The 18,124-nt window shown below is 41.4% G+C and overlaps 1 protein-coding gene across 2 annotated transcripts in view; it reads left to right on the forward strand.

Annotated features, from left to right (window-relative positions):
• ADAMTS18 (ADAM metallopeptidase with thrombospondin type 1 motif 18) overlaps positions 1–18,124 on the forward strand; it is a 153,256-nt gene that overhangs the window by 119,702 nt on the left and 15,430 nt on the right. For both annotated transcript variants that reach the window (XM_077454708.1, XM_077454699.1), the window contains 3 exons: positions 5,927–6,065; positions 13,382–13,508; positions 17,281–17,482. In XM_077454708.1, coding sequence (XP_077310834.1) covers positions 5,927–6,065; positions 13,382–13,508; positions 17,281–17,482 — 468 coding nt within the window. The remainder of the gene's footprint in view (positions 1–5,926; positions 6,066–13,381; positions 13,509–17,280; positions 17,483–18,124) is intronic.

Raw genomic sequence — 18,124 nt, forward strand, 5'->3', positions numbered from 1 at the left:
GTTAATTGCATTTCATATGTGATTTAGGTTGCATTGACACTTTCGCATAGAGGGAACAAGCAATTCTGTTGGGTAATTTGCACGCGATTTCATGGGTCATACATAGGGCAGCTCATTCACTTCATGGGCTGTCCTATGTGTGGAGTTCCTGCTCATGTTTGGATGACAAGCATGGCACATTTTTAAAACTCGTGTGAGACTTGCATCACTTTTGAGATGCCTTTAAGGAATAATTGCACTCAAAAGCGTGCAATTTGGGATCACAGGCAGAATCTCAGCTTTCTATGCTGGTTCCCAAAAGTGCAGCGGCCATCTTGCCTGTAATTCTGCTCATCTTTTGACTGCTAGTCAGTAGGAAGGTCCAGAGAGACAGGAGAGCCCTATACCAGCATTACTGTTTGGATTTAAGAGCTTGGTTTACTACTATCCTTGTGAATGTAATTTTATCCTTACTTACACTATAATCATAGTCTTACTTACTTAGTTTCACCATTTTTTTTTTAAAGCGGAGCTCCACCTTAAAAAAATTATTAAAAGCCAGCAGCTACAAATACTGCAGTTGCTGACTTTTAATAAATGGACACTTACCTGTCCAGGGTGCCTGCGATGTCGACAGCAGATAACGAGCAATCGCTTGTCTCTCAGCTGCCCCTGCCGCAATCCCGCCATTCCCGGTCAGGGAACCAGGAAGTGAAGCGTTGCAGCTTCATTGTCCAGTTCCCTACTGCGCATGCGAGAGTCACGCTGCGCATCTTCACTGGTCCCCGTTGTGTTCTGGGAACTGTGTGTTTCCCAGAATCTGCGGATATTATGCGGCTATCTATGCCCGAAAGTGGGTGCAGATAATTATACAGGTATCTGCACACCCCTCTCCACCCTGAAAAGTGCCAACTGTGGCATCGGAGGGGGGTAGGAATCCAATGAGTGGAAGTTCCACTTTAGGGTAGAGCTCCGCTTTAAGGTCTTTTAATTGTAGGTTTAGTTTAAAATACCCTCCCTTCTAGATTGTAAGCTCTAACGAGCAGGGCTCTCTGATCCCTCTGTATTGATTTATATGGTAAGTGTACTGTCTGCCTCCATGTTGTAAAGCGATGCGCAAACTGTTGGCGCTATATAAATCCTGTATAATAATAATAATAATAAAACTCCTTAACAGATTAATTGACCCTGGTCCCAATCCAGTCTCATTTCTTCTTGTGGAAATGGTAGTTCTACTTAAATGTCCAGAATGGTCACCCAGAATCAGATATGACATGACTAAAGCCCATTTACATTATCAGAAATAATATGTATGGGGCTTTAGTGGAATATGAGTCATTAAAGGAAAATATTTTCAATGTGCACATATTCTGACTTATTATTTAAGTGGTTAGCTGAAAGAATTTTTATTTTGGCGATACAACACTAAACATATTAGTTATGTGTTTAATGATGTGTATCCCATTACCTGTAGGCAGCTGCTTCTTGTTCATTGCCTCCCTGATAGCTGCTGGGTATTGTCCTGAGTGGATATCTTCTGGCTATAAGTTCAACTGTCTTATCGCTGTAATGCTTACTCAGGAGTGGAATTAACCATGTTTACCTACAATAGTCTTCCTTAAGCTGACTATACAACTTTTCAACTGAAAATTTGTATGAAAATTTAAGTAAATTTGATGGTTTGTCGAATGTCGTTCGAAGGTAGTTTTTTTTCTTTTATATTACTTTCGAGAGAATAAACTTTACGAACGAAAACAACAAATAGTATTGGAAATTTTGCTATAAGAAACAGAAAAAGGAGAGAGGGCACACGAGCCTAGAGCATTATCACAATAGATCATTTCTTGAAAACCCCAAATAAATATACTTGCAAACACTGTGATAATGTGCTCCTTAACATGGGAGGTTACCACCTTAATCCTATTTGGCTTACGCATTTCAAAGGGTATACTCTCTTCCTCAGAGCCATGCAGTCTGTTTTAATTTTTTTCTGAAAATGTGAACCTATACTTTAATCACTTTCAGACCGGACCAATTTGCTGGTCAAAGACCAGACCACTTTTTGTGATTCGGCACTGCGTCGCTTTAACTGAAAATTGCGCGGTCGTGCGACTTGGCTCCCAAACAAAATTGACGTCCTTTTTTTCCCACAAATAGAGCTTTCTTTTGGTGGTATTTGATCACCCCTGCGGTTTTTATTTTTTGCGCTATAAACAAAAATAGAGCGACAATTTTGAAAAAAAAGCATTATTTTTTACTTTTTGTTATAATAAATATCCCCCAAAAATATATAAAAAAACATTTTTTTCCCTCAGTTTAGGCCGATACGTATTCTTCTACATATTTTTGGTAAAAAAAATCGCAATAAGCGATTATTGATTGGTTTGTGCAAAAGTTATAGCGTTTACAAAATAGGGATAGTTTTATAGCATTTTTATTAATAATTTTTTATTATTTTTTTTTTACTAGTAATGGCGGCGATCAGCGATTTTTATTGTGACTGCGACATTGTGGGGGACCCATCGGACATTTTTGACACATTTTTGGGACCATTGTCATTTATACAGTAATCACTGCTATACAAATGCAGTGATTCCTGTGTAAATTACACTGGCAGTGAAGGGGTTAACCAGTGGGTGGCAGTGTAGGGGTTAAGTGTTCCTAGGGGTGTGTTACTAACTGTGGGGGGGTTGGGCTTTCATTTAGTGAACACTGATCTCTGCTCCAATCACATGGAGCAGAGATCAGCATCACTAGTTGCTAGGCAGAATGAAGAAATGCTGTTTAGAACAGCATTTCTTCATTTGGCCGCTCCGTGAGACGATCGCGGGGATGCCCGCGGCTATCGAGTCCGCGGGTCCCACGACCGGACTCACGGGGGTCCCGACCAGCGCGGGATCGCGCCACCGGCGGCGCGCTCCCGATGGCAGGGCGGCAAATTTAAAGGGACGTACATGTACGCCCATTTGCCTGCCCGTGCCATTCTGTCGATGTACATCGTCGTGCGCTGGTCGGCAAGTGGTTAAACCTTGAGTTAAGTCTGATATCAAAATTACTGGTGAACTGCTGAGAAAAGAGAAAAATTAAAGTGGAAGTAAATCCATCCATAAAACAGTTTCATTTCCAAGGCATGCTGGAAATGTAACACTCCCATTGGTTGTGCTCTCAATCAAACTGTTAAACCATCCAATGGCTGGTGTCATGACAGATCACATGTGCAGCATCATGGTAGTTTTATATTAAACAGAGGCAAAGATGGCAGCTTCCTTGGCTGAAAACGATAGGGGGGTTTACTTACACTTTAAGGTCTAAAGTGAATTTCGTACTGTTCTATGACAAATTTTATCCCCTGCACCGGTCCCTAGTAGTGTACTGACTTTGTTGACTGCTCTCCATCTGCTGTCCTTATTTCAATCTTACTTTATCTTCATTGACAATATTGTCACAGCTGAGATTGTCAAGTGCCACAGAGAGAAGTTGCTGGGAGGCCCCGTCAAAATTTTGCTATGGGGCCCCATGATCTATGTTTCCTCCCTTTTTTGTGGCCTAAGGAAATTGGCCTTGTGAACTTCTCAAGTTATTCCACCCCATCCTCAAGAGATGCTCCATCTACACACTAAGCGAGGACACACCTCTCAGTCTGCAGTCGGTTTCCCAAAAAATCGAATGTTTTCATCCTTATGCCAAAAGATTGTAAATAATGTATGCTAAGCCTGGGGGTGTGCCTACTGAAATACTTTCCTATTGTCATAAATACAAACATGAAAAAAAAACAAAGTTCATGTTTAGAAGAGAAAATTTGTTAAATGTAATTCCTGTAACACTGTGTTAGTGACCTTGACATAAACATTGAATTAAAAGATCCTTTTTTTTTCCTGCAGCAGTGCATATGAAAGCTTTTTACTGTCCATCAGACACATTTTTGCATTCCTGCAATCCCACTTGGGTTAATTAAACAGGTTTTATTTCATTTTCCCAATCATAAAAAGATGTAAGCATACAATTTTGGCCTCGTTCGAAGCCTTAGGCTGCCTCAGCGGGCTCCAGTGGGATTTCTGTTACTTCCTAAACAAGAGAAATACAGAGTAACTGTCCACAGCCTCAGATGGTATTTATGATAGTTAATTATATTTTATTTTTATATTTGTTTTGTTACACTTTTTTCATTCACCTGGGCTAGAGGATTACCACAAACCTAATACCGTGCATAAAAATATGTCAAAGCTATACAGAGTTGTGGAAAAATGTATATAAAAACAGAGTCTTTGTCCCGTACTGTACATGCATTTTATATATATATATATATATAATTTGCATAGTGTTTCTGTATAGCAGAGATGTCCAACCTTTTGACCTTCCTGGGCCACATTGGAAGAAGAGGAATTGTCTTGGGCCATACATAAAATACATTAACAATGAGGATAGCTGATGAGCATAAAAAGTCGAGCAGATCACAAGTTAACGATCACTGATATAGATGATTTACCTATCTGAGTAATACATTTTTATGGTATGATTTTTATTATAAAAGTGAAAGAGGGCAACATAAAAGTAGCGCAATATTTCACACTGTTTTTGATAAACTAACGCTTCAGTATCTGGTTGGATGGATGTAGTAGCAATTCTCAATGAATTCTCAAAGTGCTCATCAGATATTTGGTTCTAATTTTGCCCTTTGTGTGTTTCCTCCTTGAAAATGGTTACTCACAATTATAGGTGCTGCCAAAAACTGATGACATTAATAAAACACGTTTTTGAAGAGTGGGATATTTATCTTTGGAAAGATAAAACTTATAAAAGTCCTGTAAAGAGACACCGTCAAATTTTTCTTCGGCTACATGTGTTTGCTAATGGTAAATGCATTATTTTTTTTTTTTTTACATTTAAGCAAGGTTACAATTTAGTGTGGCTAATTCATAGCCGTCTTGGCCCACATGTGGTTGGATACCCTTACTGTATAGCTTTGACATTTTTTTGATGCATTATATCAGGCTCATGGTGGTCCACTAGTACAGGTGTATGAACAATGATTTTGTTTATGGAACTATTAGAACAAACTACATTTGTTTTGTTCAACTTTTATATAAAATATTGTTTTTTAACAAATACACATTTATTACAGGATGCACCCTTGGCTTTATATAAAAGGAAGAAATCAGCTACTCAGTACAATCCAAAAGTGTAGTTACTCTATTGGCTACATGATAAAATATAATGAAGGCCAGGCTTACACCTTTCAGAAAGAAAGTCTTGGTCTAGCACCTGTTGGGTGTGCTGTTCCCCCAGCCCGAGCATTGGTAATCCAGCTCTGATAGTCCAGATGATCGAAAGCGTCCCTTCTTGTATATTTCACCCTTGACTCCACATTCACAAAGAACTTGAGAAAGAGCTGTTTTCTTTCAGACTTTCTCTTTCTTTTTAAAACATCATACTGAGCCAACTAAAAAGGCTAACAGATAGGCAGGCCAAAGTGGCCATAAAGAGGGAAGAGGGCAGCAGGGAGTTTCCTTAGGTGTGTTGAATAAGTGAACTTGCAGAGCACAGGACATGATGATGTAAGTGGCCACCATTTTGGAAGATTTTAGCAAAAGAGTTAAGTTATGTACACCAAAATCTATCATGCTATCATTTGTATTGCTATTTTATCAAGTGTATTAGGCTCATTACAATATTTATTTTTAAAAGCAGTTCTTCTTTAAATAATAGGCACGGCACATTGGATTTCTGAACTGATATTATCTGAGTTGTTTTTTACAAGTAGGTCAAGTCTAAAGTGACCAATGACTATCCTATGTACCGTAGCAAATGTGTATCTCTCAAACAACATGGGGCAGATGTATGGTTTTTCTAACTGGAAAAGGCTAAACTATTCAGGGAAAAAATCCTAATAATAATAAAATAATTACGATAGACTGCCCATAATACTTGGATATATGTCTTTATTCAGATACTTTATCAAGGAAAGAACGGAGGATTTACATGGGAGTATACATTACAATATTCCCTTATTGAAGAGAACCCTGTAAAAAAGACAAGCTATTCCTGGGTTCCTGTCTATACAGATTGCTCTGTCACGTGTGGCGGTGGTGAGTTGAACAATTTCCTTTTTTTTATTAAAATGGCTGATTTCTGACTTGTTTTTGACTATAACTGTATATACAGACCTTAGCAGATTTGACTATACCTACAATAACCTGGTGACCTCCCATCATTTAATATGAATTCCAACTAAACGACACCCATTGCAATTATTATACTGCCAGGAATGTGAAATGTCACAATTCAGGAAGACCAACAGTCTGAAAAAGAACTTTCAGAAAGAAATGAAAGTACTTAAAGCAATCCTTTAAAATGTTTATGGATTCAGATTTTAAAGTGAAACTCTGGGCACACAGCTAAAACACACAGAAACCTTCCAAAGGATTTGTATTACTGTCCGCCAAAATTGATTTACAAAGCCCTTCCATACAGCACAGCCAGGTGGATGACATTGCTTACATTTAGGAAATACAGGCATTCCCCACATTTAAGTACACAATGGGGTTTATTTACTAAAGTTGGAAAGTACAAATATCAGGCTCACTTCTGCATAGAAACCAATGAGCTTCTAACCCCAGCTTGTTCAATTAAGCTTTGGTAATAAAACCTGGAAGCTCATTGGTTTCTATGCAGAAGTGAGCCTGATTTTGCACTTCCCAGCTTTAGTAAATAAACCCCATTGTGTACTTAAAAGTGGGGTATGCCTGTACAGTGGTTCTCTCTTTATACTGCCAGCTTGTTGATTACACAGTACGAGCAGTAATAGGCTAATGAGTTAATTCCTCTGTTCACTCTTCTATCTACTCTACTCTACTTCTAAAAGTAAGTTTCTCGTTAATAGATATGCATAAAGCATACCTGATTGACTTCCAGTTCTGCTCCATTCTCTCCCAGTCTGGGTTCTGCTGTGCCCTTTTTTTGGGGCTACAATTAAGCGAAAAGAGAGAAACGTGTCTGGGGAGTTCTTTACCGGGAGAGAACAGGAGCTGAAGCCATTTTTTTTTTTTTATCAATACTTTATTTTTGCAAAAGGAGAAAGACACACGGTATAGTACAGAGAGGGAACCCACACAGTGGGAACAAAGCACTTACAAAACGGTGCAACAGAGGTTATCATTACAACAGAGTTAATATGCATAAGATCTTAATTTTTCCAAAGATGCAAATGCCCGATGTCTGAGTCAAGGCGTCTCCGCGCCCCGTGTGTCGCATCCCCCCCCTTTTTTTTTCCCTGCGGGAGTGTCCACATTATACAATGTTCAGGAAAAGCCCAAAGAAGTCCAGGAAGAGAAGGAAAGGAAGAGAAGGAGAGAAAAAAAAAGGGGGGGGTGGGTTGTCCAGCCGCCTGACACAAAACAAGGTCACCGGATAAGTCCATTCTTCATGGGAGATTTAGAAGTTAGTCCTGTGTACTCCTCTGAGTACATGAATGTGTGCCAGTAGAACCATTTCTTAGTATATTTCTTATGCTGAAGCCATTTTTTTATCGATCTCATTCACATTTATGTAACAACAGGAAGTCAATGTCCAGACGGCTATCATTTTTTTTCAGTGCGTGTGCTAGTTACATTTGGTAAAATATAACAATTTATTAATGAATAGAGAGTCTTGTGAACCTGTATCTGGAGTTCAGTGTTAATCTAATATAAATAGACAAGGTGAATAAAAAATATAGAATAAATCAAAGACTACTTTATTTTCCTTTTATACACAGCCACAATTCAGCACATGCTAGGTGATCTCTCTGTACAATATTCACTTTAACCACTTCAGCCCCAGAAGGATTTACCCCCTTCCTGACCAGAGAATTTTTTGCGATACAGCACTGCGTCATTTTAGCTGACAATTGCGCGGCCATGCAACATTCTATCCAAAATAAATATCCCCAAAAGATATATGTAAAAACACATTTTTTCCTCAGTTTAGGCCGATATGTATTCTTCTACATATTTTTGGTAAAAAAAATTGCAATAAGCATATATTGAAAAAAATAGGGGATAGATTCATGGCATTAATCTGCAATTTTTATCAGGACTGTGACATTATGGCGGACACATCGAACACTTTTGACACTATTTTGGGACCATTGTCATTTATACAGCGATCAGTGCTATAAATAACCACTGATTGCTGCATAAATGACACTGGCAGGGAAGGGGTTAAACTAGGGGCGATCAAGGGGTTAAGTGTGTCCTAGGGAGTGATTCTAACTATGGGGGGGTGGGCTACCACTGACATGACAGCGATCACTGCTGCCAAGGACAGTGAGCAGTAGATCCCTGTCATGTCACTAGGCAGAACAGGAAAATTCCTTGTCTACATAGGCATCTGCCCGTTCTGCCTCTCCGTCTCACGATCGCGGGCCGCCGGCGAACATCGGGCACACTCCTGCGGCATGTGGCAGGCGCGTGCCCACAGGGTGGCAAATTCAAAGGGACATACAGGTACTCCCATTTGCCTGTACGAGACATTCTGCTAATGTATATGTGTGTGTGGTGGTCGGCAAGTGGGTAATCAAATGAACATTTAGACCCCTTTCACACTGAGGCATTTTTTTTAGGCTCTACAGTGCTAAAAATAGCATCTGTAAAGCACCTAAAAAAAGCCTCAGATGCAAACTCAGATGCAAACCCAGTGTGAAAGCCTGAGTGCTTTCACACTGGGGCGCTGTGCTGGCAGGGCATCACAAAAAGTCCTGCCAGCAGCTTCTTTGCAGCAGTGAATACACCGCTCCTCCACCGCTCCTCCACCGCTCCTCCACCGCTCCTCCCCATTGAAAACAATGGGGCAGCGCTGCTATACAGCCAGCAAAGCGCCGATACAACGGCATTTTGTGGGCAGATTTAACCCCTTTTCAGCCACTAGCCGGGGTTAAAACTGCCCCACTAGCGGTCGAATAGCGCTGCTAAAACAACGGTAAAGCGGTGCTAAAAATATCACCGCTTTACCTCTGACGCCCGGGGCGGCTCAGTGTGAAAGGGGTCAAAATCTGACAATAAATTCCAATCAACCAGAAAATTATCAATGTTGTTGCCTTCCATACAATCGCAACAGACATCTTTGCTTCGAGTGGTCAGGACAAAGATCAGGTACTTGTCTCCTTGCTTAATGGAGAGGTCTTAAGCAGTGGTATGTTTTCATCCTGGCACAAAAGTCTTGAATGAAGCGTGATGCCCCCCCCCAAAAAAAAACATTAAGCGAAAATGGATCAAAGGTGGGAACACCCAGAATAATCACAGATCATCAACCCTGTGCCCTGATGAGTTAGATGTAAGTTCACAGTGTGAAGCAATGTAAAACAATGTGAAACAATATAAAACTGTATGATACAATATGAAACAAATGACAGATTAAGCTTGTGTTAAGCTAGATGCTGTGGGTGATATACAACACACTACTAATCCAACGATAGCAGCTAGAAGTGCTGCTTCTTTCCAACATGGGTGTACTGTGTGGCTGTAGGAGAGAAAGAGTGGGGAGGGGGAGAGAAGCGCAACAACCATAGTGTAGCATGTAAAGTGTAATTTTAATAGAAAATATAAAAAAGCACTCACAAAGATAGAATAGAGCTCATCATGACAGTCAGGTAGTCTCTGGGACAGAGATCAGACACTCAACCAGGATGCCAGAAAGCCAAAGCCATGGATGAAACATAGGGCCCAGGGTATGACGCCACTTTATGTTGTAAAGATATCTTACCAACTGCCTTTATGAGAGTCATACAACGTTAGGTTTTAACTGGGCTGGTAGGTCAAGGGCAGCAATAAAAAGTAGAACTATGGGCAAATTTTTTTTCTTTTTCATTTTGGATAGAGCAAGGGAGGGTTATAACCCCTGTCCGATTTTTTTTTTTCGCCATCTCTGTCCTATTGCATTGATTTCCCTTCACTTCCTATCCCATTGCCAAACAGGAAGTATGAGGAAATCCCTGTAAATTAAAGGAATTTTTTGGGGACCCCCAGGCCACCAGAACTAGTGTCCCTATTGGAAGATTTCCGCTCTATTACTTTTCTGGGGACAACTAAAAATGTGTGTTTTTCTTTTACTTTCACTGTCAGTTATAATAGTAAGCAGGACAAATAGAGGGGGGAAATCTCCTTAATGGGGGCACAGACAGCAATAAAAATTGACAGGGGCTCTAATCCCTCTCCACTCTGTCCAAAACAAAAAAAAAAACTTTTGCCTTTAGTTATACTTTAAGCTCTCCTCAAAAACATGGAAGGATTTTCTATTATTTCTGATCCTGACAGGAAGTGAGGGAAAATTTACACAATAGGGGTTACCCAATAAGGACACAGGCAGCAGTGAAAGCCAGACAGAAGTTTTAACCCATTCGGTTTAAAAATTAAATAAAAAATGTGGCTGCTGTTGGGCTTTAAACATTCCTTAGCTATTCAAGATGTCATAACAGGCTTTTATTATGTTTACTAATGAATGTGTATTTAAACCAATCAAATAGCGTGGCCGCTAAATCAATAGATCATGATAGAAAATCCACAGAACTGAATGTGCGATCAAACTAAAATTCTCAATTCATAAAGTGAAAAAGTGAAAGTAGATAAAACTTCCTAATTCATATGTAATCTCCAGCATGATGAAATGATATAATCACATATGTAGTGTAAATAAATAAAAAAACAATAACCCAATCCTCAAAGATCATATGAAGTGCAATAAATACAAGCTAAAAACAAAATTCCCACGTCATGAAGTGAACAGATAAAAGTTCATAATTCATGTGCAATCACCAACATAATGAAAAGTGTAAAGTCCCACATCCAAGTGCAAATGAGAAAAGTTCTTGTCTAAATACAGTATAGAGGTCAGAAGAAGCTTGATAGATGTAAACAATCCAAAAGAAGATGCATTCAGGGCTCCGTCCAAAAAATTTAATTGGCTTCTTACCAGACAATGGGGACCATAATAAAAAGATCAACAGTGTATTAGAATAATCAGCATATCCTCCTGTCACTTGTCATCCCTTTGCTACAAGCTCACCCAGCAACGGAATGTAGAGTAAATAAATAATATCTCATAGCATAATATGTTTCAAAATCCATGTCTTTAATCACAATACACGCACATATTCTCCATGATAAAATTGCATTGAAGCTGATAGTGTAATGCAGGGGTGTCCAAACTTTTTTCAAAGAGGGCCAGATTCGATGAAGTGAACATGTGTGAGGGCCGACCATTTTGCCTGACATTCTTTGAACCATTAAAATTCGGTCATTCGAGCACTCATACCTGGCCCAACAAAAATTCTTGTGCCTTTGTCGCGCTCGTTTGCCCGACACACAGACGAATGCTCTGTTCTTTAGGGGTACCGTTAAGTCTTAATGGTACCCCACACATTGGAAACATGGGGTGCTTTTGGTGCAGCGCAATAAAAAAAAAAAAAAAGCTCTGGGACTTCTTTCCCTGCATTTTTGTGGGTATGGAAGCCCATTGAAATGCATGGGCTGCCCTACACACAGCATGCAGCCATGCAGATGTGAGCCAAGGGCTTATTGGAGGGGCAGTAAAACTACATGGTTAAGCTGTTTTTACCACCCCCAACTTCTCCCCCTTTAGCTGCAGAGGGAGCAGCTGGGGGTGTACACATGCTGTGGCTGCAGCTGGAGGTATGCTCAGGGTGAATGGGCCTGCACTGCAACTACCTGTGCGGTATAGTGATGCTACATTTACGGGCTTAAAACAGGTGGTGAGGAGGCAACATAATGCCTCTTTACCACCTTTCAAATGCCTCTGAAAAGCGATCTGTATATGGATTGCTTTTCAGAGGAGCAGCAGTCCTGGCTGCTATCACACACACAAGCACCACAAAAGCAGTTCTGATGGTACAAGAATGGGGGGGGGGTCTGGATTAAAAGTAACACACATGCATACACATACACACAGACATACACACATACAGACACATGCATACACATACAGACACATGCATATACTTACATACATACAGACACATGCACACACACACATACAGACACATGCACACACGTACATACATACATACATACATACAGGCACATACATACATACAGACATACACGCACATACATACACGCACATACAGACATGCATACACACACACACACACACACATACATGCACACAGATACATACAGACACACATGCTGCACACACATACAGACACACATACATGCACACACATACATACAGACACACATACATGCACACACATACATACAGACAGACATACACGCACATACATACAGACACACATGCACATACGCATACATACAGACATACATGGACACACACACACATGCAATCATACATGCACAGACACACACAGACACACATGCACACACACACAGACACACATGCACATACAGACATACATACACACACACACATACATACAGACAGACATGCGCACACACACACACACACACATATAGACACACATGCACACACATACATACAGACATGCACACACATGCACAGACACACATACATACAGACACACATACATACAGATACACATGCACACACACACATACACACATGCACACATACATACATACATACATACAGACACACATGCACACACATGCATACAGACAGACATGCACACACATACATACATACATACAGACATGCACACACATACATACATACATACAGACATGCACACACACACACACATACAGACAGACATGCACACACACACACACATACAGACAGACATGCACACACACACAGACAGACATGCACACACACAGACAGACATGCACACATACAGAAACACATGCACACATACACATACAGACAGACATGCACATGCACACATACAGACACACATGCACACACATACATACATACAGACATGCACATGCACACATACAGACACACATGCACACACATACATACATACAGACACACATGCACACACACACACACATACACATAAATAAAGCCTTTTTAAAACGAATCTAGCTTGTAGTACAGTACCTTTCCATTCCATTTCCTCATTCAGCCGGGTACTGCACTGTAGGGGGAAGCAGAGAGCACAGCACACTCCTCTGCACTTTACTTTCACTTTTGAAGCCTACGGAGCTTCACACAGTGCCGGGGATCGGCTCATTTGACAGCCCTGATCCCGCAGCACACCAGGCGGGCCGTTCAAAACCGGACTGCGGGCCGCGATTGGCCCGCGGGCCGGACTTTGGACATGCCTGGTGTAATGGCTTCAGTATAGGCCGCACCTGACGGGAGTTTCATCAGAGAATGACGTCTTCAGGGGGATTAGCCACTCCCAAGTTTTCCTCTTTAATGAATGTGTATTGTATATTTTTAATATATATTTTGAACAGTCTTATGATTTCCCTATTAGGTTTTATGACTGTGAAGTTTGTATGCCTTCAAGACCTTCAGATTCAAGTAAACTCCAGCTTGTGCAGTTCATTAAACAAGCCTTCCCCTGAGCAAAAACCATGCAATACCCAACATTGTCCAGCCTAGTAAGTATCTCCAAATGTTTCACTTTTGTAACAATACACTGAATCATATCCTCAGGCTACCAATGAAGGTAGTGACTTGAATAACCGGATTAAATGTTTGATTGGCCCCAAATGTCTACATTTATAAATCTTCATAAAACAAGACTGGCCCAAGATCCTTCTATTGGAGACTTAAGCCTGGTACACAGGGTACCAGGCGGGTTGATGAGGGTTAAAGTAAATCTGTCACTATATTTGGCCTGGGTTCACACTATAGCGATGCAGGGACCAGGGCGATTCTAACGCTAGTTCCCACATCGCATCTCTCCCACAGGAAGTTCACATGCCCTCTGCGAACCGCTGCGGGTGTCAATACAATGGTAATGACACCCCCAGATCGGTTCACAAACTGTGGATTCGGACAGGAATCAGATTGCATGGGATTGCATGGGTGTAAACACCCATGCGATTCAATTCCAATGTGGGGAAGAAAAAATTCCCTGTGCTTTTTTATGCGAATCCAGTGCGAATTCAGCCATATAACTGTATGGCTGGACTTGCATTGCACAGACATGGCATGTGATCGGCACATGAGTGAAGGTGCGAATCACGTGTGATGTTTGTGTTCACAATAGTGTGAACCCAGGCTAAAACTGAAGGTATCAGTTAAAAGTTCATAAGCAAAGGTTACCTTTTGGGACAACCACATGTCAACACAGTGAGAAGATTTGCAGCTATAGACCGTGATATGAAAATCCCAACTTTTCCTGCTAATACTGCTCAGTACACTCAGCACCACCTTTACAGAACAACATATCTGTGATTTTCACAACGTAAAATATACATTGCCTCCGCTGCTCACAGCCAGCACAGTGCTGCTGTCTTCTGGCACTCTCCATCTAATTAAAAAAAATAAAACATGTGGTGGGTCTAGAAATAGAAATAATGGTTGCTCCAGGTGCAATCACCAGGCTGGAGATGGAGGCCAGTACTCCTTATGGCCAGATCCCTCTTTGAATTTCAAAGCAGGCTAAGAGTGCCAAAGAAAAGGAATGCTGAATTGACTCTAGGGAGCCTGGGGATTGTAAACTTGACTTTGCGAGAGTCAGAGAAATTAGGTTTTATTTATAATTTAATTTAGATGGGTGAAATCCAGTGATATGTATTAGGGTACCTTGGATACAAGGATGGTAGGTGCATCACCTTCAGCACCATGTTGTTTCAGCCTCTGTTGGTACAGCGCTTCTTTCATTCTGCTTGGAGAGTGTACACTGGATGACTATTTATGGGTATGACTGACATTGCATATAAAGTCAGGTAGGCACACATCTATATGTAGTTTTAAGACCTGGAGTGGGGGTGCTTGGTAGGGAATGAAAACACCAGCCAAGGGGCTTCTCCGTTTATTTTGTACCAAAGCTTTAAAGTGGTTGTAAACCCTTACAAACCACTTTGACCTACCGGTAAGCCTAGATTAAGGCTTACCTGTAGGTCAAAGAAATATCTCCCCAAACCTATACAGTTTAGGAGATATTTGCCCGAAGACGGGCACCGCTGTCTACGGCACATGCGCCGTAGACAGCGGCGCACAGGCGCACTGAGCGTGGCATCGTCGATGACGAAGATGCCGCGCAATGCCACGCGTCTCGGCTCCCGTGCGCATGCGCGGGAGTGACGTCATCGCTGCTTCGGCGAATCAGAGCGCCGGAGCAGCGAGACCCACGGATACCCACCAAGAAGATGGACGCTCGGAACTATAGGGGAGAGCGGTGACTTCGCTGGCTCCTGTGTCAGGTAAGTGACACATAATGGGCTATTATGCGATGCATAGTAGTCCATTATGCTTTGCCTTTACAGGGAATGAAAGAGGAAGTAAACCCATCAGGGTTTACTTCCTCTTTAAAGGTGCATCTGTCCTTTAACAGTATCCATATGTAGGATGACTTGACCAGAAGTCATTTTTGTTGATAAATTATTGTCCCCTCTATGCATCATTTAATTTTTATTACTGTCCGAGGGACTCTTTATATGTTTGCATATTTATCGATGGTTATTAAAGTGTAGCTAAACCCACAAGCCAATTCATTCCAACACCTTTGTGCCTGACCTCACAAATGCGCTTCTAGAAGAATGGTCAAACATTCCCATAGACACACTCCTAAACCTTGTGGAAAGACTTCCAAGAAGAGTTGTGGGCCAACTCAATAGTGAACCCCAGGGACTAAAACTGGGATGCCATAAAAGTTCATGTGCGTGTAAAGCCAGGCAACCCAATACTTTTGACAATATAGCGTATAAACTGAATATATATTAGTACTATGAATAAGTGAAGGTTACCTTCAGTGAAAACTGCATGCCACAATTATCAGTGGAACCAGAGATACACAGTAGGTGATTACATTTTTTAGATAAACCACGATTTTGTTGTAAAAAGACAAGTTTGACTACCTCTCCTTCAACCTCTGAGACCCTCTATTAGTCATAATAAAGATCACTAAAGGCATAATCCGGAGACTCAAGGTGTGATGTCTGCTTATGCATTCTTTCATCTTAAGCTCAGTTTTATTGCTTAGGTTTGTGAAAGGTTAGACTTGTGGATTTACATATCTACCATACCATGAAGTGGTGAAAAAAAAAAAAAGTTCCATAAATTGTTGGGCCCGTAGTAGGAAATGAAGCCTACTCCTGTGGCTTCCCAACAGCCTAGAAGCAATCAGACACATTATAAATCCACGTTTCTCTTTATTCTTCCTCTTACATGTTGCTTTCAGATGTGGTCAAGACTTTTGCAATAGTTACTACCAGGGGCAGACTGACCATTGGGCCACTTGGGCACTGAGCCACTAGGGGGCCCCATCAGGGTTGCCAGCCTCAGTAAAACCAGGGACAGTATGTAAAAATCTGTGTTTTTTTTACACGTGTCTCTGAAATGTCCCTTACCGACATCCTTTTGGTCTAAAAATCCTGAGATTATAGCTGCCTCCCCTCTCCAGTACTTTCTCAGCCAATAGAAACATGTCTGTATACTGTGTGTACTGTGTGATTGTATACTGTGTGTGTGTGTGTGTGTGTGTGTTTGTATACCGTGTGGCCCCATAATCTCAGATTGCCTGGAGACCCCATAATCACTAATAGTCCGGGGGGCACTATGAGTTGTCAGTCCACCCCTGGTTACTACTACAGCTCACAGTCAGATTAAGACACATTACATGCACACAATCTATGTTCTGTCATTTAAAGCTCAGTCGAAGTCGCTAATCCTCTTTTTCTTTACAGTCCTGTGCTCCAACATGCTGTGATTTATGACAGTTTTTTTGCATAGAAATGTTAGACGGTATTCTTTTCTCTGGTGGTACCTGCCTTTCTCTAGAGTGGTCTGTGTTGGCAGAGCTGAGTAACAGATACACCCCTCAGCTCAAGTATCCTTACAATGCATTGTACTGCAGAGAAAAGGAGGAGGCTTCTCTGACAATATCTGTGGGAAGTTATTTTCTGGTGCAGTCTGCATAGTCATATTTAGACACCTCGTACAACTACTTTAATGGGAAAGTGGATAAAAATGGAGGCTGCCGGTACAATGTCTATCTGGCTGCAAATCTATTTCTGTAACATCAATTGAACTTTAATGGTGCTTTGTATCCTGAATGGGCTTCTCCTATCAATCGGATTGCTAAGGACCATTGTGCATCATTGCTCTGATTTATTAAAGCTGTAAATATGTGAATTTGCTCATTATTAGGGCCTTATGTCATGAAGTGTGTCATATGCTATAAAGGTTGTTTTCTGCCAACAGTTGGATTGCCAGTGATTGGAGTGCATGCAGCGCGTCTTGCGGTGGAGGTGAACAGACTCGGTCAGTTCTGTGTGTACACAGGACAGCACAAGGTGAAGAGCTGGTGGGGCATTCACACTGTCCAGTAAGCACTCCCATTCAAGTCCAGAAGTGCCATATCCAGGACTGTCCAGCTGAATGGAGCACAGGGCCCTGGTCACAGGTATTAACTGGCCTTCTGCATTGCAGGTTGGCTTTGTCACTATATCGGAACACTTTTACAATTTAAATAATATCTTGTATTCAGATCAAACAGCCAACAGAGTTATAAAGAATATAATAATATGTATCCATGGAATAAGTCAATCTCTTTGATTTTTGAATTTCGTTTTAATACCAAGCCAGGGCCAAAAGCACACCCATTATTTTTGGGAAAGGGGAAGAAGCCTTTTGCAAACAAAAGCTAGAAAGAATGTTCTACATAAAGTAAATCTAACAATGCATAAAAGCTTTGATAACACTACTAGACTGTTCTAAATTCTGCTTTTTTCTTTCTTTAAAGCGGGATTCCACCCTAAAGTGGAACCTCCGCTGATCGGAACCCCCCCCCCCCCTCCGGTGTCACAATTGACACCTTTCAGGGGGGAGGGGGGTGGAGATACCTGTCAAAGACAGGTATTTTCACCCACTTCCGGGCATAGACTCCCACGGGAGTCTACGCCATTTCCTGCCCTGCCGCGCTGTCTGCTGGGACACACACGGGTCCCAGTGACAGCGCGGAGATTTCCTATTGCGCGGCGCAGCTCGCGCATGCGCAGTAGGGAACCGGGAAGTGAAGCCGATTCACTTTACTTCCTGATTCCCT

The sequence above is a fragment of the Lithobates pipiens genome, unplaced genomic scaffold (genome assembly GCF_037356315.1).
Source record: "Lithobates pipiens isolate NorthernLeopardFrog02 unplaced genomic scaffold, aLitPip1_a1.2 Scaffold_10, whole genome shotgun sequence".
Lineage (NCBI taxonomy): Eukaryota > Metazoa > Chordata > Amphibia > Anura > Ranidae > Lithobates > Lithobates pipiens.